Genomic DNA, 27,940 nt, shown 5'->3' with positions numbered 1-27,940 from the left:
TCTTAGTTCCCCGACCAGAGAGAAACTAAGCCTGGGTTCTGACAGTGGAAGCTAGAGTCCTAACCACAGGGCCACCAGGGAAGTCCTTATGTTAACTTGTTTAGTGAAATGTTTTCATACTCTCTCTGTAATTCTTTTGCCATCTGTGAACATTTTCTGTTTAGGATACTTGAAAAGTTTTATAAAATGTTTTTGGCATATAGAAAGATGTCGAGAATAATACAATGAATAACTATGTCACCCATTGTCAGGGAGGAAGAAATTTTCCTCTATCCCTCTCAATTCTTCTGGCTAAGCTAAAAATTGAGTTGACCTGAGACAGATTAACAGAAAATCCAACAAAAACTTAAATACCATATACATGGGGGAGACCGAGGAAAATTGAGTAAGTTGTCTAAATAGCCAAAGGTCTCACCTTCAGGTAAAGACAGAAGAGGGCGTTGAGGGTAATGGTATGGGACTTCAAGGAGAGGAAGGCAATTCACATGAAGATGGGAAAGCAAATGTCTGTCAACTCATGTTCGCCAGGCCTGCAGAGACAGTGGGACACAGAAACTTTAGCTCACTTTGCTGGGTTCCCATCTGTCTACACACCGGTTGTTTGTCAGTTTGCAAGTTGTGTCCAGCTGTTCTTGACCCCATCGACTGCAGCATGCCAGGCTTCCCTGTCCTTCACTGTCTCCCAGAGTTTGCCCAAGTTCATGTCCACTGAATCAGTGATGCCATCCAACCATCTCATCCTCTGTCTGCATACCTAGTTCATGTTATAATACAGGTATCTATGATGCTAACTCCCTTCCTGAAGCAGGTCCTCCATCTTTTAGGAAGTTAAGGGAAAGTTTATGGGTTCTTCCTGAGTCTTTCGGTCCTTAAAAATAGTCAGCCTAAATAAATACTCTTGCCAAAGAAACAGTTTGTGATGGCAAGTTTTGCTCCCCTATACCACCATACACCGTTGTCAAATCTTGATGCATATGTCCATGCTAAGTCGCTTCAGTCACGTCTCACTCTGTGCGATCCCCTGTGTGAGCAACTCTGTAGCTTGCCAGACTCCTCTGTTTATGGGTTTCTCCAGACAAGAATACAAGAGCGGGTTGCCATGCCCTCCTCCAAGGCAACTTCCTGACCCAGGGATCAAACCCTCATTTCTTAATGTCTCCTGCATTGGCAGGCCAGTTCTTTACCAATAATGCCACCTGGGAAGCCCCAAATCTCAATATTCTATCATATTTCCTTTGGGACTTAAAAAAAGCTTTTTTTAATTTTTAAAAATTTTATTGAAGTGGTATTTCTGTGGTGGTCCACTGGCTGGGACTCCAAGCTCCCAATGCCGAAGGTCCAAGTTCAATCCCTGATCAGGGAACTAGATCCCACGTGCCGCAACTAAAGACCCAGTGCAGCCAAATAAGTTTTTTAAAAAATAAAATAAGTAAAAAAAATAAAATTTTATTGAAGTGTAGTTGATTTACAGTGTTGTGTTTCTTTCTTTTATACAGCAAAGCCTTGGTGCTTTTTTTGATTGTAAAGTAACAGAATGTTTCATAGACATCAGATATTAAGACTTATTATTAAAAGTCCTAGCCAACAAAACAGTGACATAGGGTGGTATACTACTGTAAATAGTATTTCACTTTTGTTTTCTCACTTAGTAACATAACTTGGTAATCAGTTATATACATTGGTGCATAAAGAGCTTCTTCATCGATTTTACAAGTACATCATACCACAAACTGGCATCATTTATTTAGCTATCCCCTCCTGGTGGACATTTTGGTCATTTCAGATCTCTTATCAAGATGAATAATTCTGTACATACTCACATGCCAGTAAATCTAGGGTGTAAATTCTTAAAAGTGAAACGTCTGAGTCAGAGGATGCATGCATTAGTCATTTTGGAGGATGTTGCCAAATTGCCCTGCATAAAAATTATACCAATTACACTCCCACTTTGGAGGGTGTCTCTTTTCCCACACACTTCCCAATGTATTGTCATTTTTTTTTTTACTGTGTTCTGTGGCATGCGGGTTCTTATTTCCCAGACCAGGGATAGAACCAGTGGCTCCTGCAGTGGGAGTGAGTGAGAAGTCTTAACCACTGGACTGCCAGGGAAGTCCCAAGGGATAACTTATTCTCCCTGGTGGCTCAGATGGTAAAGAATCTGCCTACAATGTAGGAGACCTGGGTCTTTCGATCCCTGGGTCGGGAAGATTCCCCTGGAGGAGGGAATGGCAACCCACTCCAGTATTCTTGCCTGGAGAATTCCATGGACAGAGGAGCCTGGCAGGTTACAGTCCATAGGGTTGCAAAGAGTCAGATGTGACTGAGCAACTAATACTACTATGGGAGGAAACTGCTGGAAGCCTCCTTTCCCTTCCTCCATCAGCATCTGTTAGTTCTGCAGATTAACTGGAGTTCCCCAATGTACACGACTCTGGAGATGTAATCTTAGATTCAGGACAGGCCCCTGACCAGGTGCCCAAGTTTCCTGCCCAGAACCAGGCCAGGTGTTGGAATCTTTACACAGAGTGCCCTTAAGCTCTATAATGACCGATGTTTTTTCCACTTTTAGATTACTAAATCCCTACAGGTGGATTTTGGGTTCCTCAAGCAATTGATGCAACTGAAGTTTGAGGACCGTCTTAAAGAGGAATCTTACAGACTCTTCACTACTCTACATGACAGGATCATGGCCGCTGAAAAACATTACCAACAGGTAGAAGTTCTCTCATTTCCTCTGTTTTAAAAGTAATTAATTTTGTGGATTAATTTTGTGTTTAGTTGTGTAGGCACTACAGTTTTTAGCTTGGCAACTTATGAGGGTAATTTAATTTGCATATGTTATCTCTAATGATACTTACAGGGCTTCCCTAGTGGCTCAGATGGTTGAGAATCTGCCTGCAATGTGGGAGACCTGGGTTTAATCCCTGGGTTGGGAAGATCCCCTGGAGAGGGAAATGGCAACTCACTCCAGTATTCTTGCCTGGAGAATCCCCATGGACAGAGGAGCCTGGCGGGCTACAACCTGGTCACAAAGAGTCAGACATGACTGAGTGACTAAGCACAGCACGTGATAGTTACATAAAGCTGTGTGGCACCTACAACTTTACCACGTGCAGGAACGTTTGTATGTAGTCTGTGTACAAACTCATTTAAGCCTCACAACTAACCTGATGAAGTACATACAATTATTATACAGATGAGATCTGTATTATACAGATACAGCTGAGGAAACCAAGGCACAGAAAGGTTAATTCACCTGCTCAGTGTCACTGGTTAAGAAACCACTGGGGTTTAGGTTCTAGGTCAGACAGTTTCATGCTTGAGTTCCAGCCTTTAACTGAAATTTTATATGAACTTATTTGTGCTTTAATGGCTCTGTAGAAGCCAAAGACATGAAAACTCTGCTATTCTGAGGAATTCCCCAAAATCTTTGATCATGTTAGCATATTTATCTGTGATTAAAAATGGACATTAGTGTTGCTTTTCTGCTGTGAAACAAAATACCCACGTGTTGTTGGCCTCACAATTTTTTTAAGTATTTTTTTAATATGGACCATTTTTAAAAGTCTCTATTGAATTTGTTGCAATATTGCTTTTGTTTCTTGACGGGGAGGGGGTTGGCCCCAAGGCATATGGGATCTTAGCTCTCTGACCAGGGATCAGACCCACACCCCTTATATTTAAGGTGAAGTATTAACCACTGGACCACCGGGGAAGTCTCCAGAGTAACTTTTAATGCATTTCCTCTTTAAGTCTCCCAACAATCCTCAAGTGGAAATCCTGTTATCCCTACCTTACAGATAAGGAAACTTGCTTAAAATTTAAGCTTGCTTAAAGTCAGGCAGGTTAAGTCCTTGCTTAAAATCAGAAAGATGGTAAGTTGCACAGTGACATTGAAATCCAGTTCTGTCTGATTCTGAAGCCCACTGATTGTTTACACTCCATGTTGGAAGCAAAATTGATAACAGAATCAAGAGTATATTTTATGCATAACAGATAGGATTAAATAATTTGATTAATCAGAAAATCTATTTCTGCTTTATTGACTATGCCAAAGCCTTTGACTGTGTGGATCACAATAAACTGTGGAAAATTCTGAAAGAGATGGGAATACCAGACCACCTGACCTGCCTCTTGAGAAACCTATATGCAGGTCAGGAAGCAACAGTTAGAACTGGACATGGAACAACAGACTGGTTCCAGATAGGAAAAGGAGTACGTCAAGGCTGTATACTGTCACCCTGTTTATTTAACTTATATGCAGAGCACATCATGAGAAACGCTGGGCTGGAAGAAGCACAAGCTGGAATCAAGATTGCCGGAAGAAATATCAATAACCTCAGATGTGGAGATGACACCACCCTCATGGCAGAAAGTGAAGAGGAACTAAAAAGCCTCTTGATGAAAGTGAAAGTGGAGAGTGAAAAAGTTGGCTTGAAGCTCAACATTCAGAAAACGAAGATCATGACATCTGGTCCCATCGCTTCATGGGAAATAGATGAGGAAACAGTGGAAACAGTGTCAGACTTTATTTTCTTAGGCTCCAAAATCACTGCAGATGGTGACTGCAGCCATGAAATTAAAAGACGCTTACTCCTTGGAAGAAAACTTATGACCAACCTAGATAACATATTCAAAAGCAGAGACATTACTGCCAACAAAGGTCCATCTAGTCAAGGCTATGGTTTTTCCAGTGGTCATGTATGGATGTGAGAGTTGGACTGTGAAGAAAGCTGAGCACCAAAGAATTGGTGCTTTTGAACTGTGGTATTGGAGAAGACTCTTGAGAGTCCCTTGGACTGCAAGGAGATCCAACCAGTCCCTCCTAAAGGAGACCAGTCCTTGGTGTTCATTGGAAGGACTGATGCTGAGGCTGAAACTCTAATACTTTGGCCACCTCACGCAAAGAGTTGACTCATTGGAAAAAGACCCTGATGCTGGGAGGGATTAGGGGCAGGAGGAGAAGGGGACGACAAAGGATGAGATGGCTGGATGGCATCACCGACTTGATGCACATGAGTTTGAATGAACTCCGGGAGTTGGTGATGGACAGGTAGGCTTGGTGTGCTGTGATTCATGGGGTTGCAAAGAGTCGGACATGACTGAGCGACTGAACTGAACTGAACTGAGCTGAATCAGAAAATGACTCTAGTTTGAGGATTAGTGGCCCTAGATTTCTTTTCATGAGCATGGTTCATCGAAAAAGGACCAGGACCAAAAGAGGATATGGATTCCAAATATACTTCACCATTTTATTTAATTATTTTCTAATTAAATTTTTATTGGAGTATAGTTGCTTAACAATGCTGTGTTAGTTTCTGCTGTGCAGCAAATTGAGTCAGTTATGTGTGTATACAGACACACACACACACACACACACACATATATATCGCCTTTTTCAGATTTCCTTCCCATTTAGGTCAACACAAAACTTTAAGTAGAGCTGCCTGTGCTATACAGTAGGTTCTCATTAGTGATCTATTTTATACAGAGTAGTGTATATATGTGGAGAAGGAAATGGCAACCCACTCCAGTGTTCTTGCCTGGAGAATCCCAGGGACGGGGGAGCCTGGTGGGCTGCCGTCTGTGGGGTCGCACAGAGTCGGACTCGACTGAAGCGACTCAGCAGTGTATATATGGCGGCTTCTCAGGTGGCTCAGTAGTAAAGAATCTGCCTGCCAATTCAGGTGATCCAGGAAGATGTGGGTTGCTTGCCTGGGTCAGAAAGATCCCCCTGGAGTAGGAAATGGTAACCTACTCCAGTCTTCTTGCCTGGAGAATCCCATGGACAGAGGAGCCTGGCAGGCTACAGTCCATGGGGTCACAAAGGAGTCAGAAAGGACTTAGCAACTAAACAACTACAACAACTAAGACACTAAAAATCTGTGATATGAAGATGAGAGAACATGGTCACATTCACTGTGTTTATTTTATCCATACACACTCTCTATTGCTTTGGTTAAGTGTAAGTGAAAATGAAATGTGTTGTTTTAGGTGGAAGCCTAAGGGAGATGATTATATAGTGAAATTTCAAGAGAACGTGATGATTTGAATGGTGGATACTTAGTCCCCCCCACCCTCCTCCCCTTGTAGGTCTGATAATTATATTTGGGAATACATCATGGTACTCTTTGTATTTACTTTTCATTTGCAGAATGGAGAGAGCTTACGAAAATGCTACAATCAGCAGCTGGCCGATGCCATAGGTACTATCAAAGGAATGTACCAGGTGAGTTTTGAGGGCTGTCAGGGGCGAGAGCAACTTGGTATCCTGGGAGTGCCCAGTATGGGGCTCATCATGGATTGCCAGTCAGCATTTTTTAGCTTTCAAGATCTGAGTCCTTGATCTTCAGGTCACCAAAAAGGGATCAGGTCCTTGACTGTCCATGCTCACTTTAAATTGACCACTTGATGGTGACAGAACACTCCAGAGACTGGAAACTTCCAGTGGAGTATCTAGCACACCTGGGAAAGTGATCCAGTTTGCTTGGTGAGCATGCAGTTCGGCAGAAGGAGGTAAGGGAGTCTCAAGAGAAAGTTCATCAGGTCTGTAGTAAATGCCAGGGAACAGTCTCGGATCCTCAGTGGAATAACTTCTCTAATGATGGGGACACTTCTATCTGTCAGAAACTGAGCATCCCTCTCCTACATGATGGGGAAATTCATCATTTCCCATTATTATGTTTTCATCTTAGTGAGGACCGTGAGATTCTTTTAGTCTTTATAACTATCATCTTGTCTTTCATTGCCGTATATTTCCATAAAGAAACATTGTTATTTATGTATTTGGCTGCATCGGGTCTTATTGCAACATGCAGGATCTTTTGTTGTGGCACACAGATTCTCTAGTCTGGGACTTCAAAGGGGAGGAAGTGGGAACTTCCCAGGTGACACAGTAGATAGGAATCTGCCTGCCAGTGCAGGGAACACAGGTTCCCTGGATTGGGAAGATCCCACACGCCATGGAGCAAGTAAACCCCTGAGCCACAGCTACTGAAGCCCACGTGCTCTGTAGCCGCACACTGCAGCTGCTAAGCCTGCGTGCTGATGTACTGAAGCCTGAGTGCCCTGGAGCCTGTGCTCTGCAGCAAAATAAGTCACTACAATAAGAAACCTGAGTGTTGCAACCAAGAGTAGTCCCGCTTGCCGCAACTAGAGAAAGCCCGAGAACAGCACTGAAGACCCAGTGCAAGCAAAAATAAATAATTTTTTATAAAGGGGGTTGGAGAGGAAGGAAATGAAGATGGAAAAGCAAATGTTTGGTAAACAAATGTTTACTGGGCCTGCCGAGACAATGAGACACAGAGAGGACCCTGATCTCTAGGCCCTGCCAAGTTTCCCCCACCACACCTTGTCTATATTTTTTTACAAAATATGGAAACAGGTCCTTTATCTAAATTCCTTAGGCAGCGAAGGGGAAAGTAACAAGAGAAACTTTCCGAGTTTTCTGTTTCTTAAAAATAATTAGCCCAATTAATCCTCATGTCAAAGGGACACATTTTGGGGATGGCAAATTTTGGTCTGCTACAATTTTCTCCTACCATTTCTTCATTTATTCATTCATCTCTGCCAACTGCACTGTTGGAGCACTTAATAAAATGTTAAATAAAAGGGATGACAGCAAGCATCCTTCTTTTCTATTTTTACATCCTTATTTTCTATCTGATCTTACAGGGAATGAATATAGCATTTCAACATTACACACAACACTTGCTATAGGAACTTTCAGGCTATGTATTTTACTATATGACTTGAAAAAAATCACAAATGCATTTTAATTTTGTAAAATGTGGGGTTTTATGAATCTATTGAAGGGCCATATATTTTTTTTAATCTCTTAATCTCTTGGTGTGGTAAAATTAATTACTTAATTTTTATTTGAATGTTAAGTCAACCTTTCTTTCTTTGTATAAGCCCAACTTGATCATAATGTCCTTTTGTTTGTCTCTCAAATTGGTTTCTGAACTTAGTGTGTTCATATTTTGCTTACGATATTTTAAATCTGTGTTCATCAGTGTGGTGAGCTATACTTTTCTTTTTTTATGCTGTTCTTATTGGGTTTGGGTATCAGGATTATGGTAGCTTCACGAAATGAATTGCAGGATATTATCTGCATCCTTGGCAGCATCTGTGTAAAATTAGAACTATTTCTTCCTTAAATATTTTAAACTGCCAGGAAAGCCACCTGGGCCTAGAGGCATTGTTTGATGGATATATTGACATATTTTGAAGTCCCCATTCAATTTCCTTAACTGATTATGAGACAATTTGGGTTCTGTATTCTTTTTGAGTCAGATACAGTGAAGTATTATTTGTCTAGGGCATTTGTCTTTCCTTTAAACTTAAAACTTTGTTAGAATAAAGTCTTAATATGTATCTTACTGCTCTCAAATATTTTAATCCCACTAACCCTACTGCATGTTTTTATTAGTATCACCTTATTGTTTGTTTTCATTGAGTTGTTGTTTTTTTTTTTTTTGAAGGGGGGAGGGCACTGCTCTGGTTTCCATTGTGGTGCTCAGGCTCTTCCCTTGTGACTTGCAGGGACTCTAGTTGCCCTGTGGCAGATGGAATCTTAGTTCGCCAGCCAAGCACTGAACCCTGGTCTGCTGCGCTGGAAGGCGGATTCTTTACCACTGGATCGCCAGGGAAGTTCCTTGATTAAGTTTTAAAATATCACTTACTATGTTTTTTATGAAACGAAGTCCTGTGTTTGGCTTGTTTGGTTACTTTTTAATGGTTCTTGCTCTATACCTTAGCTCATCCTTCTATTTCTATGCATATATTTGAACGTATGTGATCGATATTCCACATCTTCCATCTTTGAGGGTCTGATAAGTGCTGGCTGTCGCTCATATGTCCTTTACTTTCGGGTTTCATGGTGTTTGATTGCAAACTCATATTTCTATGGAAACTCTTTTAGGCCTGGAATAGAGGTGAGTCTCTACAGAGAAGATTTCTGTTTGCTTCTGTGAGACTCCTGTGTCTGTGACCACCTTAACCTAATTTTCAACTTGAGGCATTATTTTTAGACCACCCAGATGTACGAATGTGGGCCACCTCAACTTAAACTCAGAAGAGATTTTCTTCCCTCCTCCATACTTTGAGCCAAGTTTCCAGATAGGAGGCGATTTCACTTTCCCTCGGGTGGGAGGCGGTAGAGGGTCCAAGGTGGTTGCTCCTAAGTCGTTCTCACCCTGAAGCGATCGCCCTTTGGCGTCTCAGCCTTCATGAGGTGGTCTCCTGTTGTTGGGAATCCCCAGTTGGAGGGGGCCTTTGGGATGCCTTTTCTCTGTGTCCTCTAAAGACATGTAAACCAAAGTTTAAATTTTTACCTGGTTTAGCAATGCCCTGGAGTCCAGGCCACCTTCAGTGTTCCACACACTTCTCTGGATGCCTGCATTCACTTAATTTTGGCCTAACTATTCCTTACTTTGTCAGTTCATAGAAGCATTTTACCTATCGTATCCAGATTTGTTGTTGTTTACAAAGTAAAAGTCAGAATAACATGCTTTTTTAAACATAATTTTTTTTAAGTTTTTTTTTTCTTTTTAATTTTAGTTATTTATTTTTGGCTGTGCTGCGTCTTCCTTATACACTTGGGCTTTCTCTAGTTGCAGGGGACTGCTTTCTACTTTCAGTATGCGGGCTTCTCATTGTGATGGCTTCTCCTGGTCCAGAGCATGGGCTCTCGGGTGCTCAGGTCGGTGGTTGGGGTCTGTAAGCTTAGTAGTTTTGGCACACGGGCTTAGTTGCCCCTCTACGTGTGGAATCTTCCCAGACGAGAAATGGAATCCACGTCCCCTACATTGGCAGGTGGATTCCTATTCACAGCACCAGCAGTGAAGTCCTGATGTTTTTTGAAACTTGCTTTTATTTTTTTTAAGATATTTACTTGATTATATTTATTAAAGTATAGCTGCTATACAGTGTTGTGTTACGGTCTGGTATACAGAAAAGTGATTCAGTTATATATACATGTATATATGCGTGCATGCTCAGTCACTAAGTCGTGTAGGACTCTTTGTGACCCCATGGACTATAGCCCACCAGGGTCCTCTGTCCATGGGAATTCCCAGGCAAGAATACTGGAGTGGGTTGCCATTTCCTTCTCCAGGACCCTGCTTTTATAAGTCTTTGTGTCTTTAACAATTTCTGGGTCACTAATAAACTTTTAGTTCCAGAAAAACATCTATTTCTGCTTTATTGACTATGCCAAAGCCTTTGACTGTGTGGATCACAATAAACTGTGGAAAATTCTGAAAGAGATGGGAATACCAGACCACCTGACCTGCCTCTTGAGAAACCTATATGCAGGTCAGGAAGCAACAGTTAGAACTGGACATGGAACAACAGACTGGTTCCAGATAGGAAAAGGAGTACGTCAAGGCTGTATACTGTCACCCTGCTTATTTAACTTATATGCAGAGCACATCATGAGAAATGCTGGGCTGGAAGAAGCACAAGCTGGAACCAAGATTGCCAGGAGAAATATCAATAACCTCAGATATGCAGATGACACCACCCTTATGGCAGAAAGTGAAGAGGAACTAAAAAGCCTCTTGATGAAAGTGAAAGTGGAGAGTGAAAAAGTTGGCTTAAAGCTCAACATTCAGAAAACGAAGATCATGGCATCCAGTCCCATCACTTCATGGGAAATAGATGGGGAAACAGTGTCAGACTTTATTTTTCTGGGCTCCAAAATCACTACAGATGGTGACTGCAGCCATGAAATTAAAAGACGCTTACTCCTTGGAAGAAAACTTATGACCAACCTAGATAGCGTATTCAAAAGCAGAGACATTACTTTGCCAACAAAGGTCCATTTAGTTAAGGCTATGGTTTTTCCAGTGGTCATGTATGGATGTGAGAGTTGGACTCTGAAGAAAGCTGAGTGCCAAAGAATTGATGCTTTTGAACTGTGGTGTTGGAGAAGACTCTTGAGAGTCCCTTGGACTGCAAGGAGATCCAACCAGTCCATTCTGAAGGAGATCAGCCCTGGGATTTCTTTGGAAGGAATGATGCTAAAGCTGAAACTGCAGTACTTTGGCCACCTCATGCAAAGAGTTGACTTATTGGAAAAGACTCTGATGTTGGGAGGGATTGGGGGCAGGAGGAGAAGGGGACGACAGAGGATGAGATGGCTGGATGGCATCACTGACTCAATGGACATGAGTCTGAGTGAACTCTGGGAGTTGGTGATGGACAGGGAGGCCTGGTGTGCTGCGATTCATGGGATCGCAAAGAGTCGGACATAGCTGAGGGACTGAACTGAACTGAATAAATTTTAGTGTGTATCAAATGCTAAAAAAATATATGGCAGAATAAGTGACTATTACTCTTTTCTATATACCTTTTGTATGTCTAGGAATAGAAAGTCCTGAAAGGATTAGATGCTTTATATGCATCAGTGTTTCATAAACATGTGCTGGTTAAATATGCTTAGTCAACAGTGTATTAATTGTGGTTCGTTGGTTTATCTAATTAAAGAATTATTTTAAAAATATGAAAGTGATTCTTTGAATCTTTGCTTTGGCTTGTTGGCATCACTTTGATCCATGACCTCAGACAGCTTTCCAAATCCTGGCCACCCAGTTTGTTAAGGCTTAGTCATAAGAAAGAAGAGTTGGAAAAACAGCCTGGATACACACACTTGTGGTTAAGAGGGAACTTTTGTTAATGTGAATGACTCTCTGCTGCCCTCTGGAGACCAGTTCAGGATACAGGTCCAAGTGCTTTTTCAGCTGTGGAACAAGGTTTTAAATCTATTTAATGACCCTCCTGCTGGTGTGCAGAACTCGAAGCCCTGGGCCAGCGGCTGGAGGGTGTGGTCCCCGAGGATGGAGGCGGGTGGGGGCGTCCCTCCAGCTCTGGAAGCCGAGCTAGCCCCAGAGGACTGGAGAAGCCTCCCGTCCTTAGGGACAAGAATTTAAAAAAAAAAAAAAAAAAAATCTATTTAACTATTAAAACAAGTTCTTGTGTGCTATTATAGTACCTTATTTTCAGATAAAAGGTGTTAAAACTTGCACCTTATTTAGCTTCTTTTGGTCCTGGAAATGTATCAGCTCTGATTCGGATAGGAAAACACATTACTTTAGGTCCCTCAGACACTGAGGGATTTAGAAGCAAATAAAACCCTTTAGAGAGACTGGAGGAATAAAAGCTTGGGAGACTGCCACTAGCTTTCAAATAAATAAGCAATTTTTCCAACATCATTTATTGAATATCTCTGCCTTTTCTCTTGGTTTTTGATGTTTTCCTCATGTAAACTGATAAACTGAGGCATATTACATTTTTAAGAGTTTGGGCAAAAATAAATAAGTTATGGGGTTGTATACAAAGGGCTAAGGGATGAAGTCACTACTTTCTTATTGGGTATTTTTTCTTCTGGAGGAAAATTCGGGCTAGATAGAGAGCCTTAGGGAACTGAGTGTTGAGGGGACTTTGGAGAAGGACACTGAGGAGCGGAGGGAGCCCTGCGTACCTACACATGTCGTTCTGCAGAGACCTGATCTCTTTGACTCTGACATGGTGGGGCTGCAGTCCTTTGTCTTAGGTGGCGCTGGTGATGGAGCTGAACTGTGAGTGGCAATGCTTGGGGAAACGTCCTCCTTTTCCCAGGGCACATAATTAATGACAGTGAAAGCAGCTATCACTCAGTGACTTATTTACTATGGCCCAGGCACTATGCAAAGTGCTTCATGTGCTTTTATATTTCTGCAGAAAGACAAAAAAGACTCGTTAGGCTCAAATGGATTGCAGGAAAATGTAAATTTTAATACCTAAGTTTTTATCCCAGTGCCTTCCTTTTTGGTGTGACTGTGATCAGCGTTCAGAAGGAAAGGTGGATGAACTAACCCTCCTCTTCCACGTGTCCTCACTCGAATATCTGGATAAGACCCTACTATCTCGTGTCTTCTCCCCTCTGGCTAAGCTGCCATCTCCTGGAATGAAAATCATTATAAGTTGACTTCAAATATTCTCCCATGATATCTTCCTTATCAAATAATCACATCTGTTTTGGTAACTTTGGAGAGATCGTTGCAAACAACTCTTAGTTCACTTTTCAGGACTACAACGCTCCTATGGATAGCAAGTAGCAGTGCTTATTTCAGAGACAGCATTTCAGGTTTGTCTTCTTCCATACTTCCTGAAATATGGATGAAGGTTCAAGGAAGAATTACCCAAATCCATTTCAAGGCTATTATGTTAAACATGAGTCTGTTAAAATGGTGAAATAGTAAAATTATAATTAAAAGTCTCTGAAGAGAGATAGTATGTATTCTTACAATAGAAGCCTTGCTGTGTTGTCATTGTCTTCCACTTTTGGAGGATGGCAGAGGTATAGAAGATCCCGTTCTAATGAGAGCACTAACTTTAGATTCCAAATTTTGATGCAGCAAATACTATCCAGGTGTTAAATAATTTTTATTTCAGATTATTTTTAAAAAATTCATAATGCAATAAGATACCAATATTTTGGTGTTTGGAGGGGATGAAATTTTCCAGACTTTGATTTATGAAACCAAGATGGGCTTCTGCCAAGGGCAGGGCGCATCCTCTTGGATCGCCAGTAATGCAATGGCCTGAGTGAGGCTTTTGTTGAAAAGACAGTGAGAGAGAAAACTGCTTAGATGAGATGACAAGAAAATAAAGACTATAAAGAAAAGAGTTGCAAAATAGGTCATCCCATACTCACTATGACACAAGCTGTACAAAGCATCTTCCCCCTTAACTCTCCCCTTTCTCCTGAGTGATCACCCCCTTGCGTCCCTGAGTGTGAGCAGCAGGATGTGGGCACCCTTGTGATTAGGGTGTCCTTCTACCTCCAGATGCTGGGAGAGCACCTTTCTTATACGAGGTTGATTTTCTGCTTTCAGGGAGACAGAAAGGAGGGTCAGAGTGTCCCTCTTGCATTGAACATTTCTTAAGTAACTTTAATTCAAAATAATCAATATGCCATGGAGGCACATTTTAGGGCAGGTTGCACTGGGCCCCCAGCAAAGGATGATGAAATTTTGACAAGCGTAGGGAAAATGGGGAAAAGATAGGGACGTGGCCCACTTGACATCATAGAGGCAATTAAGGTTCAGGGCACAGCCAGGGAACTGCTAGTCCTTTGGTATAAGAGGGCTGAGGAAGTGGTGAGAGCTGATATAGGAAAGGGAACCCATGGAATTTTTTTTAAAGTCTTTATTGAATTTGTGACACAATATGGCTTTTGTTTTGTGTTTTGGTTTTTTGGCCGTGAGGCATGTGGGATCTCAGCTCCCCGACCAGGGATCAAACCCATAGACCCTGCATTGGAAGGCAAAGTTTTAGCCACTGGACATCCAGGGAAGTCCATGGAACTTATATTTTATCTCGAAGACATCAAATAATCATCATAGAATTCTAAGCAGCTTTTTTTGTGAATTAATTTTTACTGGAGTATAGATGATTTAGAGTGTTGTTTTACTTTCTGCTGTGCAGCAAAGTGAATCTGTTATATTATACATATACATATATCCACTCCTTTTTGGATTCTTTCCTCATACAGGCCATTGCAGAGTACTGAGTAGAGTTCCCTGTGCTATACAGTAGATTCTTACTAGTTATCTATTTTATATATCTATGTATTTTATGTGTGTGTATATGTCAACCCCAATCTCCTTGTTTATTCTTCCTCTCTGCTCCACAAGCAGCTTTCATGACCTGCTTTAGATTTGCAAACCTGAGAGACAACTGTTTCTGGAGTATTTATGGGACTTGATAAATAATACTTGTCCTCCCCACTCAGGTTCTGGACCTGGTGAAATAAAGTCAGGGAGCCAGCAGACGGAGGTCATCTGCTTCACTAATAAAACAGACTACGCGGTACCAAAACCCAGAATCTGGCAGATTAACTCCCCTCACAGGCAGAATTGGGCTGGGGCAGTCTCTGTCTGCCAGGGCAGAGCATCAGCTCCCCAAAGAGAAAGGCAGGGGGCAGGAGACTGCCAAGATGTGACCATGTTCCTTCTGCTCAGGCTTTAATCAGATAAATGGAGGCGTCACTCCACATGGAAGGAAACATCATTCCTTGGGTTTTTTTTCTTCTCTTAACACATTGAACTTAACCACTTAGCCTGTGATCAACTAGGCGTGTGTCTGAGCCTTGGGGGATGGGGGGAGGAAAGCCCTGCTCCCACCTTCATGATGCAGACCCCTCAGTACCATCCCCCGCTCCTCTGGTCATCCTGAGACCACTGGTGCCCTGGAAGACTCAGCATTGGGTTAGAAGAGTGCCTCATTTACATTAAACTCCAAGGTCACTTTGCTCCCCATACTGAGAATTTACCTCCTGGTCTGTTTCTCACCCCAGATTATATCCAGCTGTGTTGACCAATATTATCTGTCAAAAGGTTGTGCCTATGAGGTCAAATAACATCATAAAATTATTCTAATAATAAAACAACCAACAGTTATGTCCCAGATTTGAATATGAACTCCTTACTTTTAACTGCCAAAGGAAAAATATTAAATTTTCTTGTAAGACCAAAAGAATGAAAGTCCAAAATAGAATTTTCTTGCCATTGTGAATTAAAATACCAAAGACACACCCCTGCATCCTTCCCCTTCGCTGTTCCCTGCATCAGAGCCAAGTTCTCAGGGTGCATTGCAGTCATGAAGGGAGGATGGAGCGGATGTCAGCGCATCGAGCACCACAGGCTTTCTTACTGCCAGAGGAAGGGGCTGTACTATGGAAAGGAGACAAGCCATCATCAGTGCTGTGGTGTTGGGCTGGAGAGGAAGGTATTGGTGTGAATGAATGTTGTTTAGATGTAGATACTGTATTAGGAGAAATTAATTAAGAGAAATTATATTAAGAGATAGAGAACCAATAGGGTGTATGAAGAGAAAGAGATGGAGATTTAAGAAATTGACTCCTGTGGTTGTAGAGGCTGGCAAATCTGAAATCTGAAAAGTAGACTGACAGACTGGAGAAGAACTGATGTTACAGCTCGAGTCTGAAGACACTCTGAGAATTCCGTCTTCCCTGGGAATCTCATCTTTCTCCCAGGGTCTTCAACTGATTGGATGAGGCCCACCCACCATATGGAGAGTAATCTGCTTTACTCAAAGTCTAATAATGTAAATATTAATCTCATATGAAAAATACCCTCACAGCAATATCTAAGCTGATGTTTGACTAAATCTGTGAATACTAGAAAAAGGGACCCAGGCTCAACCCCTCTCCTCCCTTTTGGGCTGCAAGTCTAAGGGATGCCAGAGCTGGGAAAGTTCAGATTTGATGTGTAAGAGTAGGCTGGATAGGGATTTGGGACTTTGAGGGTGTTTTTTGGGCTTGCCCTTCTTTCCTTTCTTCATTACTTTCTTTCTTTTATTCAACATGGTTATTACTATCTAAGAGTTTAAAAAAAAAAAGCCATGGCACTTTCCTGAGAGTTCTTCTAAGAGGTTGAAACATGAGGCAGGATATCAGATTTGAAGGGGTGGTGAAAAAAAAACAACTGCTTTCTGCTTACCTCCTCTTAAGCCCAGCTCATTCAGTACTCATAAAACATCAGAAACATTCCTGGAGATGAAGAGAAATGAATTCAGTGTGTTTGGGCCTTACAATTACTTTATGAAATGTCCAAAAGTGAAACTTTCTGTTCTTTTAAAGAACTGTGCCCTCCCTCCCTTCACCCCACCCCCACCCCCATCCTGAAGTCCAGAGGGGCTGAGCACATCCTAAAGGCAGGCTGGCCCCAGTGATGCTGAGTGTGTTCAGCATCACAGCACAGTTTCTGGTGGGATTTTTAAATGCTCTTATTTATTTTTGTTTTTGGTTGTACTGGGTCTCTGTTGCTGCTCAGACTTTAGTTTGGGCGAGTGGGGGCTGCTCTCTAGTTGTGATACCCAGGCCTCTCGTTGAGGTGGTTTCTCGTGTGGAGCACAGGCTTCAGGGCACACAGGCTTCCGTAGTTGTGGCGCACGGGCTTAGCTGCCCCTCGACACGTGGGATATTCCTGGATCAGAGACTGAACCCATGTGTCCTGCATTGGCAGGTGGACTCCCTACCACTGAACCACTGGGAAAGCCCAGCCATAGGGAAGCCCCCTGGTGGGAATTTTGTTTTTAATCTCTATTTATTTGGCTGTGTCTGGTTTTTGTTGTGGCTTGCAGAATCTTTCTTTGCAGCACACTGGAGTCTTTAGTGGTGGTGCACATGGGCTCCATTTGCTGCTCCTGGGCTGCAGAGCACGTGGGCTTTGGTAGTTGTAGCACGCAGGCTCAGTTGCCCCAAGGCATATGGAACCTTCATTCCCCAACCAGGGATTGAACCCATATCTCCTACATTGCAAGGCAGATTCATCACCACTGGACCACCAGGGAAGTACCATGGTGGGATTTGAAATGAGCTCCCAGCAGTTTTTGTCATGTTATCAAGGAGATGACTCAGCCAGTTCATCAAAAGCATCTTTGTTAGGGCCTCCCCGATGGCACAGTGGTAAAGAACTCACCTGCCAGTGCAAGAGACCCAGGAGACGTGGGTTTGATCCCTGGGTCGGGAAGATACCCTGGAGAGGGAAATAGCAACCCATTCCAGTATTCTTGCCTGGAAAATTCCATGGACAGAGGAGGAGCCTGGTGGGCCATAGTACATGGGGTCTCAAAGAGTCGTACACAGCTGAGCACGCGTGCACACGTGCTATAGGAAGCACTACAATTCAGTCACATCACACGCCCTGGTGACGCAGATGGTAAAGAATCTGCCTTCAGTGCGGTTGGGTTTGATCCGTGGGTTTGGGAGATTCCCTGGAGGAGGGCTTGGCAACCCATTCCAGTATTCTTGTCTGGAGAATCCCATGGACAGAGGAACTATAGTCCATGGGTCACAAAGAGTGGGACACATCTGAAGCAACTGAGCACATGCGCACTCACACACACACACACACACACACACACACAGAGGTGAATTGTTGCCTGATTGAGATGCAAAAATCCTCAACAAATTACTGGTAAATCAAATTCAACATTTCCCGTTTTACAGATGATAAAACAAACCCAGGGAACTTAAGAAACTTGTTCAAGGCAACAAAGCTACTACTAAGTGGCAGATTCATCTGCAGACCCAAGCCAACCTATTCTAATGCCATTCAGGAGATTGACAAGTAAGAGCTTAATAGGCAGCCTAGAAATTCCAAATGCGTGGAGACCTGTGGTCCCACAGTACTTCTGAGAAATTTCGTGCTGAGTATCAGCTCTGATAAAATTCCCAGTCTGGTGAGGGAAGGGCCCAGCAAAAGTCAGGGATGCTATTTTATCCATCGTGCTAAGGGAGTTAGACTTAAGCCTGTGAGGACAAGGAGGACTGCATTTTAGAAAGATCAGTTCAGTCACAGGGTGCAGATTGGTTGGAGAGGACAAAAGAAGAGTCAGGGGAGTCCCTGTGCTATATAGTAGATTCTCATTAGTTATCTATTTTGTGCATATATCACTAGTGTATATATGTCCAATCCCAATCTCCCGATTCATCTCAGTGCTCTGTGGTAACCTAAGTGAAAGTCACTCAGTCATGTCTGACTCTTTGCGACCCCATGGACTAAACAGTGAGTGGGATTCTCCAGGCCAGAATACTGGAGTGGGTAGCCTTTCCCTTCTCCAGGGGCTCTTTGCAACCCAGGGATTGAACCCAGGTCTCCCACATTGCAGGCGGATTTTTACCCACTGAGCCACAAGGGAAGCCCATAGTGACCTAAATGAGAAGGAAATCCCCCCCCAAAAAGGGGATATATGTATTTGTATAGCTAATTCACTTTGCTGTACAGCAGAAACTAACACAACATTGTAAAGCAACTACACTCCAAAAAAAATTAATTTTTAAAAATTAGGTATTTAAAAAAAAATAAAAGAAGAAGAAGGAAGTGAGTTAAGAGCTAGTGCAACAGTGCAAGTGAACAAGACAGAGCCCGATGTAACCGAACGGGACCCTATGGGGCCTTTCTGGAACAGACCCCCTCCCCCATGTCCTCTGCTGCACCTCATCTCTGCAGCACCCAGATAGCAGTATCTGATGCACACTTCCTGAGCTGTTAAACAGATTCTAAAACCTTCACCAAATGGGACCTGTTAACTACTTAATGACCATGAGCACACAGCCTGCCGGCCTCCTGGATCCTAAGGAATAATAATATTAACCCCTGTGACACCTCCCAGTTACCTCACCATCAACCAATCTGAGAATTTTGCACAAGCTGATCGCACACCCTGGAGCTCCCCTCCCTCACCTGGCCTTTAAAAATACCTTGCTGGGGAATTCCCTGGCAGTCCAGTGGTTAGGGCTCTCTGCTTTCACTGCTAGGGGTCAGGGTTCATTCCCAGGTTGGGGAACTAAGAGCCCACAAACTGTACACAGCATTGTCAAACAAATACATACATTTTTTAAAAAACTGTCAAAACCCATTGGGGGAGTTCAGGCTTTCGAGCATTAACTGTGCTGGATTCCTTGCTTGGCACTTAGTAATAAACACTGAACCTTCCTTTACCACAACCTGGTGTCAGCAGATTGGGTGTGCTAAGTCGCTCAGTCATGTCCAACTCGTTGCAACCCCCTGGAGTGTAGCCTTCCAGGCTCCTCTGTCCATGGGATTCTCCAGGCAAGAATACTGGAGTGGGTTGCCATGCCCTCCTCCAGGGGATCTTCCTGACCAGTGATCAGACCCAGGTCTCCTAAAGAATTGCAGGCAGATTCTTTACCATTTGAGCCACCAGGGAAGCCTGATGTCAGTAGATTGGCAGGCCCAAATTTTGGTGATAACGTCAAGGCGGTGGATCAGAGAAGGAGAGGGTAGGTTCGGGAGTGACTTAGAAGTGCATTGAACAGATTTGGTGAGTTAGTGAGGGAATAGAAGGTGCTTAAAATGACAGAAAGTGGGTTTCTGGCTTGGGCTGATGTTAATGGGAGAGGCAAAGAGGAGGAGAGTGAAGATGGGGACCTCTATTTGGACCTGTTGAATTTGAGATGCCCAGGAACTTACACTCAGGGCACCAGTGGGGTAAGTGTCTTAACCTCTGCAGAGCATTTAAGCTGGAGACATAAAACAGAGTAGATGTGAAGAACAGACCTACATACTCAATACTGTTCTCTAGAATCACCCAATTAAAAACCGAATACTGTCATATGGTTGTTCTATTTTCACTCTTTCAAACTCTACCGCATGTTCATTTACTGATTTTTTTCATTAGTGTGGTATAGACTGTCAGTTATTTTGGGGTGTGCTGTGCAGGCTTTTCTCCAGTTTGGTGAGCAGGGGCTACTCTAGTTGTGCTGTGCGGGCTTCTCACAGCAGTGCCTTCTCCTGTTGTGCAACATGGGCTCTTGGGTGTGTGGGCTTCATTAGTTGTAGCACATGGGCTCAGTCGTTGTGACTCCTGGACTCTAGAGCCCAGCTCAGTTGCTCCGCAGCATGTGGGACTGTCCCAGACCAGAGATGGAACCCGTGTCTCCTGCACTGACAGGCAGATTCTTTACCACTGAGCCACTAGGGATGCCCTAGCTTGACTCTTAAATGCTACCCGGACATAATATTATTCTTCTCAGTCTGGCAGTATTCATTATATAATATTAGAACAATTGTAGTTTTTAAATTTAACTCTTTTAAATACAATATTATGTATATTAGCAGATATGATTAAGTTTTACTATGTTTATTGTAAGTCCATGTGTCCACATATATTAGTAACAGATAATGAAAATAAAAAATGCTTCTATAATTCCCAAAAGAGTCCAAAATGGACAAAATGCTTTTGCATGTCTGTGTTGAAAATGAGATTTTTATATGTTGGAAGTAAATAGCAGCATCCATTTTATAGCATTTTCCTTGCTTTGATTTTGTGACACAATTCTTCAGAGTCCTGACTGTGAATAGGCTAGCACCTCAGTACTTAAAAGAGGTTCAAGAAATGGTTCTACTTTTTTTCCACCTCTCCATTCCAAACCATTGAGGGAATTAGTTGCACCATTGAAGTACATTTCTTTTCTGTTTTACATAGTCAAAATTTTTACTAGTTTCCTTTCTAGAAGAAGATCGAAGTAGGACATTCACAGTCATGATGTAGATGTACTGCTAAGGCTTACTATTTTTATTATTGGCAGACTGACAGTCAGTGTAAGACACTGTGCTTTGTCTCTTATAGGATAAGAGTGTGCTGTGATGCCATTGACACTTTTAGTGATTGGTCAATATAAATATCATAATTTACTAAAGCTTGCATGCAAGTTGCAAAAATAAAACAACTTTACAAGACAGGAGCTTAAATAAAACATGAAATGCTTTCTGCTGGTGCTAGCATAGTATCTGACTAGTATCTCTCTCCCCCCAGCAATACTTTGAGGTAGAAGAAGAGAAGACATCCCTGCATGACGCAATGACTGTCAAAATGAACATTTTGTTAAAAAGACTGAGGGAGAAAGAAGAAGTCATTAAGGAATTAAGAGAAGAACTAGACCAATATGAAGAATATGGATTTCAAAGAGTTGTAAGTTTCACAGCAAAGAATAATTTATGTTAATATATGTAAATGAAGTTACAGCTGTCTGAAAGCTTGGGTTTGGAATAAAGGGACTACAGTGGATGTATCTTGGGTATCTTCTTCACAAAATAAGAGTTCAACTCTTTTTTTGCTCAATAACATAGTCTAGAAAACCCATAATAATTATAAATAGGAGCAGTATAATTGTTCTCAATTTTTATTTGTAAGGGAAATAAAATAACCTATCTCCCACCCTAGAAAAGCATGTAAATACATTTTTGTTTTAATACAGAAGAGTCCCACCCTTTTTTTTCAGTCCAGTTAATCTGAAAGACACAAAACAATCTCAAGTCAGAGGCTTTCAAGAAACCAGCTTGTAATAGGATGACCTTCCATAGAAATGTCAAGAAGGAAAGTTCTCAGAGGAGTTTCGCCCTGTTCTCCCTGTTGTAGTGGGAGCCAGGAGCTGCTTTATTGCTCCAAGGTCTGAAGAGAACAAAAGTGGGGAGAGAGAGAAAGCAGAAAGGAGAGCTTAGCTACCTGTTGAGGAGATGAATGAGAAGGATCTTGAAATTGTGGACCCTGAACACAAGTTTGTTTTAATCTCAAATCAACTCAAATAGCCATAGAGGGGTTTTCATATTAGGTTCTAAGAGCAAGAAGTAGATTGTTTGAGTAGAAGAGGTGACCAGAGAAGCCAGAGAATCACAACCTGCTGAGTGTCAGCTGGCAGGGGTACTTCCTTACCTCAGAGCTCAGTTTACCAATGAGGAAGCACAGACTTACCCATAACATGCAGCTGGTAAATGCTGACGAGGCATGAAAACCAAGGTCCATCTGAATCCAGAGTCCCACATAAGGAGGTGTAGCTTCCTCCTCTGTATAGAGTAAGAATTAAAGGTTGCAATATACATATATATATACGTATACACACACACACACACACACACATATATATATAGGATTGGCCAAAAAAAGTTGGGGTTTTTCCATAGAATGTTATGGAAAACCCAAATTAACATTTTGGCCAACCAAATATATACACTCTTATATAACATATATTTCTTCTATGTATATTATATTATTATAATGGATTATGGTATTACAGTATATATATAAATCAATATAACATACATAATTATTATAATTATAAGTAAGTGTATAGTGATCCCTGTATATGAAAGTGAAAGTTGCTCAGTCGTGTGTGACTCTTTGCAACCCCTTGGACTATATAGTCCATGGAATTCTCTAGGCCAGAATACTGGAATGGGTAGCCTTGCCCTTCTCCAGGGGATCTTCCCAACCCAGGGGTCGAACCTAGGTCTCCCGCATTGCAGGCAGATTCTTTACCAGCTAAGCCATGAAGGAAGCCCAAGAATACTGGAGTGGGTAGCCCATCCCTTCTCCAGAGGATCTTCCTGACCTAGGAATCAAACCAGGTTCTCCTGCATTACAGGCAGATTCTTTACCTGAGCTATCAGGGATGCCCTGGTCACTAAGTGTATATCACTAAGTATATAGTGATCCCTGTGTAGACACACATAAATATTGACTCGTGTGTGTGTGTGTGTGTATATATATATATATATGTATGTGTGTGTGTATATATATATATGGGAGAACTCTGAGAAGTAACACATCAAATGTGAATGCTAGGAAGAAACACTTCCAGGTTCCAAGTTGCTGGGCTATTTAAGTGCAGTCCTTAGTTTATCTAAGTCCCACACTAGTATTCTTACTTAAAACCCCCAAAGTTAGAAAAGATAAGGAATTGAACTTACACCATTCTAAAGGACTTTGTTTACTAACTGGGGAAAGAATACTTTGTTTAATCTATTAGAATTCTCTATGTTCTACAAAAAAAAAAAAAGAATTCTCTATGTTCTAAAAAAAAACAGAGCATCTTCTAAGCAATTTAGTATTAAGTGTTCTTATCATAGATCTAATATAATTGAATATTATTTCTTTTTACATATTCTGATCGCCTTGGAGGAAGAGACACATCCAATTTTTGCATTTACTTTTCTTATCTTGTATCTACATTTACTCTTAGTTTTTTGGAGAAAATAATTTAATAGAATTATTAGTAGAAAATTTAACAGAAAAGTTGTAATAGTTTTGGCTTTTACTCCTGCCCTTGACTAACGATATCCAGCATTGATTAGCAAGATAATTTTGATCCAATTATTTCCCACTTGTGAAATGAAAAGTGATCTCTGCCTAGCCAACAGTGTTATGAGGGGGAATTGTTGTGAACGTGAATCACTGTGAGTTCTCTGAAGAAAGGCATGCATATAAATTCTAGTTATCATGATGGGGAAATACACAAGTCCTTACTACCATCTGGTTTACATTCCATGAAATGCACTGTTGGAAAATATCCCAGTTTTGTAATTGAGCTTCTAACACGAGGTCTTTCTTGGTGTGTTTACACCTCCGATTGTCCTCAGCCTGTTAACTGGTCTGCCTGGACATCCTGGGTAAAGAACAAGATGAGGTGGGCGGGGCTTGGTGAGGACCACAAGAAGTGGGAGGGTCCACACTGCTGTGGTATAAGCAGGTATTCTCTGCATCTGGTAACATTCTGAAGACCTTGGTGGTGGTTGTTGTTCAGTCGCTCAGTCGTGTCCAACTCTTTGTGACCCCATGGACTGCAGCACGCCTATCCTTCACCGTCTCCCAGAGTTTACTCAGACTCATGTTCATTGAGTCAGTGATGCCATCCAACTATCTCATCCTCCATCACCCCCTTCTCCTCTGCCCTCAGTCTTTCCCAGCATCAGGGTCTCTTCCAGTAAGTCAGCATTTTGTATCACATGGCCAAAGTATTGGAGCTTCACCTTCAGCATCAGTCCTTCCATTGAATATTCAGGGTTGATTTCCTTTAAGATTGACTGGTTTGGTCTCTCTGCCATCCAAGGGACTCTCAAGAGTCTTCTCCAGCAGAAGACCTTGGTTGTTTCACTGTAATTTGTCTCCATGGACACCACATCAGTATTGCTGTAAACAGCTTAAGAATTGAGGAAGGTGAGACTCCTGATTAACTGAGTGTATACATTTTCCCCAGCACCAGAGGACCCTAGTGCAATCCTAGGGCACCATGCTAGGGCATGCAGCAGTACCCACGCTAGGGCAACGCAGAGCAGGGCTAGTGTACCTTTCGATAGGATGGAAATGAACACTGCAAAAGCAGGTTATAAAAAAAAAAATCTGAAATTTCTCTTAAAAAATCTTCTAAGAGCTAGCTTTCCTAGAACTCCATGCCACTCAAGTTCTAGGTGAAGTGAAGTCATTCAGTCATGGCCAACTCTTTGTGACCCCATAGACTGTAGCCTGCCAGGCTCCTCCATCCATGGGATTTTCCAGGCAAGAATACTAGAGTGGGTTGCCATTTCCTTCTCCAAGGGATCTTCCTGACCCAGGGATCTGACTGGGTCTCCCGCACTGCAGGTGGATTCTTTACCATCTGAGCCACCAGCTGCTACTGCTGCTGCTAAGTCGCTTCAACCGTGTCCAGCTCTGTGCGACCCCATAGACGGCAGCCCACTAGGCTCCTCTGTCCCTGGGATTCTCCAGGCAAGAATATTGGAGTGGGTTGCCATTTCCTTCTCCAATGCATGAAAGTGAAAAGTGAAAGTGAAGTCGCTCAGTCTTGTCCAACTCCTTGCGACCCTATGGACGGAGGAGCCTGGTAGGCTCCAGTCCATGGGATTTTCCAGTCAAGAGTACTGGAGTGGGGTGCCATTGCCTTCTCTGCTGAGCCACCAGAGAAGCCCTAAATTTGAAATTTCATCTAATACGACTGCTCCCTCTAGCGGTATAAAAAGCTCAATACAGCAAGTAGCTGAAATTATATTTGGAAAACCAAATTTGGAGAAACAATTAGAAATTCTCAAAGCAGCAGTTGAAATAACTCACAAAAACAACTTGAAATAAGAAAATTGAATAAACAATAAGGGAACACTCTAGTTTGTTCTTCCTCATAGTCTGATCACATAAATCACTTCATCGTTACTAGTCTCATAATCTCTCTCCAGATTGTTTTAGAGTAAAATCTAAGAATGACAGGGAAAGGAAGGTTTAGTAAACATCTAGCTTAGCTTATATTTATGACAAGATGGAAATCAGAAAAAGGAATCTCGTCAAGTTACAGAAGCCTCATCTCTCCAAGTCAGAACACCCTTAATGTTGAGTTTTCCCCAAGAGGGCTTCACTTGGTGTCTCAGATGGTAAAGAGTCTGCCTGCAATGCAGGAAACCCACGTTCAGTCTCTGGGTTGGGAAGATCCCCTGGAGAAGGAAATCGTAATCTACTCCAGTATTCTTGCCTGGAAAATACCATGGATGGAGGAGCCTGGCAGGCCACAGTCCACGGGGCCAAAAAGCATCAGACATGCCTGAGCGACTAACACACACAAACACATTCAAGGGCTGAGTGTCTTTTCAGGCTCTGTGAACCCCCTCAATGAGTTAATGGTACTCTGCTATAGTTTTCAGCTTGCCGTGCTATATGCTGATAAATCCACTCAAGAATTGCTAAAGGAGCTAGCTGCTCAGGGTAGTGTGTCTGTGTACCCACGCACACGCCTGTGTGCTTCAACTGCAGTTAGAGTTGTTTCGAAAAGACTTCATTTTTCTTTCTTACCCCAACATGCATGAGCTCTGCAACTATCATGCCTACCCACCCCCGCCACCACCAACACATAAACATGACTGTTTGTTGCTGACAGTTTTGAAACAGAGCCGTCATTCAAGAGCGGCAGCTCTGCAGGGCTGCACTGCCCCAGTGGGCCACTTTCTTGGCTGTCACTCACTGGGAAAGCACCTGCTCGTCTCTGTGACTGTCACACAGCATGGGCATGCAGCAGAAACCCCGACCCCCCACCCCCAGCATCAAATTGAGATGTCCAAGCACTGTACGCGGAGCCTGCCGGATTGAGACGCCAGTGTGGCAAAAGGGAGACTGCTGGGAAGGCACCTGCGGTGCCCCAAACAGTGCTTCTCAGCCTTTATTGACTTTTTGTGTGTATGGGTCACCTGCAGCTCCTGTTAAGATATAGATTCAGACAGGTCTGAATTGGGGCCGGAGATTCTGCATTTTCAAAAAGCTCCCAGGTGATGCCGAGGCTCCTGGTCCTTGGACCACGTTTGGAGTAGTGAGGCTCTGGAGAACACCCATTTCCAGAAATGGTTCTTTCACTACTGTTTGGGATTCTGAGGCCTCGAACAGGAATACTGCACATCCTGTGGCTGTTCACAAGAGAAATAGCATGTAAGCCGGCACTTGGAAGTCCTAGCGTCCACTGCATGATAGAAGAACTCTAACTTGACAAGTTCCTTTATAAATTTTAAATCCCAGAGTGACCGTGGATCGCACTGCAGGCTGTCTTGGGCAATAATGTAGCTTTAAATAGCTTTAACTAGTTAACCACCTTTTAATGATCTCCATCCTTCTTAACTTCGGTTTATTAACACAGCTTGTTTTAAAGAAGTCTCGTGGTTTCAGTGAGCCCAAGCTAGTGGTGTGGGCAGATGGTAGGAGAAACACCACCACAAAACCTGCCACTCAGAGTGTAACAGATGACCGCAGCCGCCCAGAACTATCCCTTTGTTCATTTTGCTAATGAGTGTCCTCGTTGCTGTGGGAATCTGAATAGTTAATTACTTGCAGTTCCTGCAGCTGACAGATGGTGGGGACAGAGCTAAAGGTTGACCTCTCAGGAACTGGGGCTGTCCATGGATTTGTGGGAGGGAGGAAACCCTTGAGATGCAAGTGTAGCCTTGTTTTCCTGCTTTTCTGGGAGATTTTTAGAAAACCCATTTAGGTGCTAGCTGCCACCTCTTGTAAATTTTACACTTCATCTGATTATTCAAATAGTTCTCGTTTAGTTTATTATAATGGATGCTCATGTAATCCACAATGGATGTTCATTTTCTGCCACTGTTAGGAAATGTACATTTAAGCCAATTAAGGCAAACGCTGTTTGCTTTTTAAAAAGCTTTTTCAGTCTAGAAATTCATTGGTTGATGTTCTCAAGTTGAACCATGTGGGACAAGAAAATAATGACTGGGATTCTTTCTTATTAAGAAAATACTGTTATTAGTTATTAAATTTGTTAGGTCTCATGAGTTAAGAATGAATTGGGCTTAAATAATTTAAGTGGAATGGTGAATCAAAATCATGAAGATTCACAAATGGGCTTAGTGCAAAATTTAATGTCATCATTATAAATATTAAGTCTGGTATAACTGACTTCATTAAAAAGTCCCTTGTTGTTTTTCAAGAGTTTATTCATGTACTATAAAACATAATAGCTACATATTTTTCTTTTGAACCATTATAATGACCACGGAGGAAACCTTTTTTTTTTTTTTTGATAATTTACTTTCAGTTATCTCTAAGGTTAAATAAAAGTGTACTTTCAAAAGGACACTAGTTA

General features: G+C 42.3%; 1 protein-coding gene across 1 annotated transcript in view; it reads left to right on the top strand.

The window, feature by feature from the left end:
* The window catches only part of C13H10orf67 (chromosome 13 C10orf67 homolog), a 101,509-nt gene that overhangs the window by 15,012 nt on the left and 58,557 nt on the right, over positions 1-27,940 (top strand). Inside the window, exons 3-5 of the mRNA XM_061435571.1 lie at positions 2,570-2,713; positions 6,155-6,229; positions 21,352-21,507. Coding sequence (XP_061291555.1) covers positions 2,570-2,713; positions 6,155-6,229; positions 21,352-21,507 — 375 coding nt within the window. The remainder of the gene's footprint in view (positions 1-2,569; positions 2,714-6,154; positions 6,230-21,351; positions 21,508-27,940) is intronic.

Source organism: Bos javanicus, chromosome 13 (genome assembly GCF_032452875.1).
Source record: "Bos javanicus breed banteng chromosome 13, ARS-OSU_banteng_1.0, whole genome shotgun sequence".
In the NCBI taxonomy this organism is placed as follows: Eukaryota; Metazoa; Chordata; class Mammalia; order Artiodactyla; family Bovidae; genus Bos; species Bos javanicus.
Note: the sequence above shows the minus strand (reverse complement) of the source record. Positions and strands in the feature narration are given on the sequence as shown.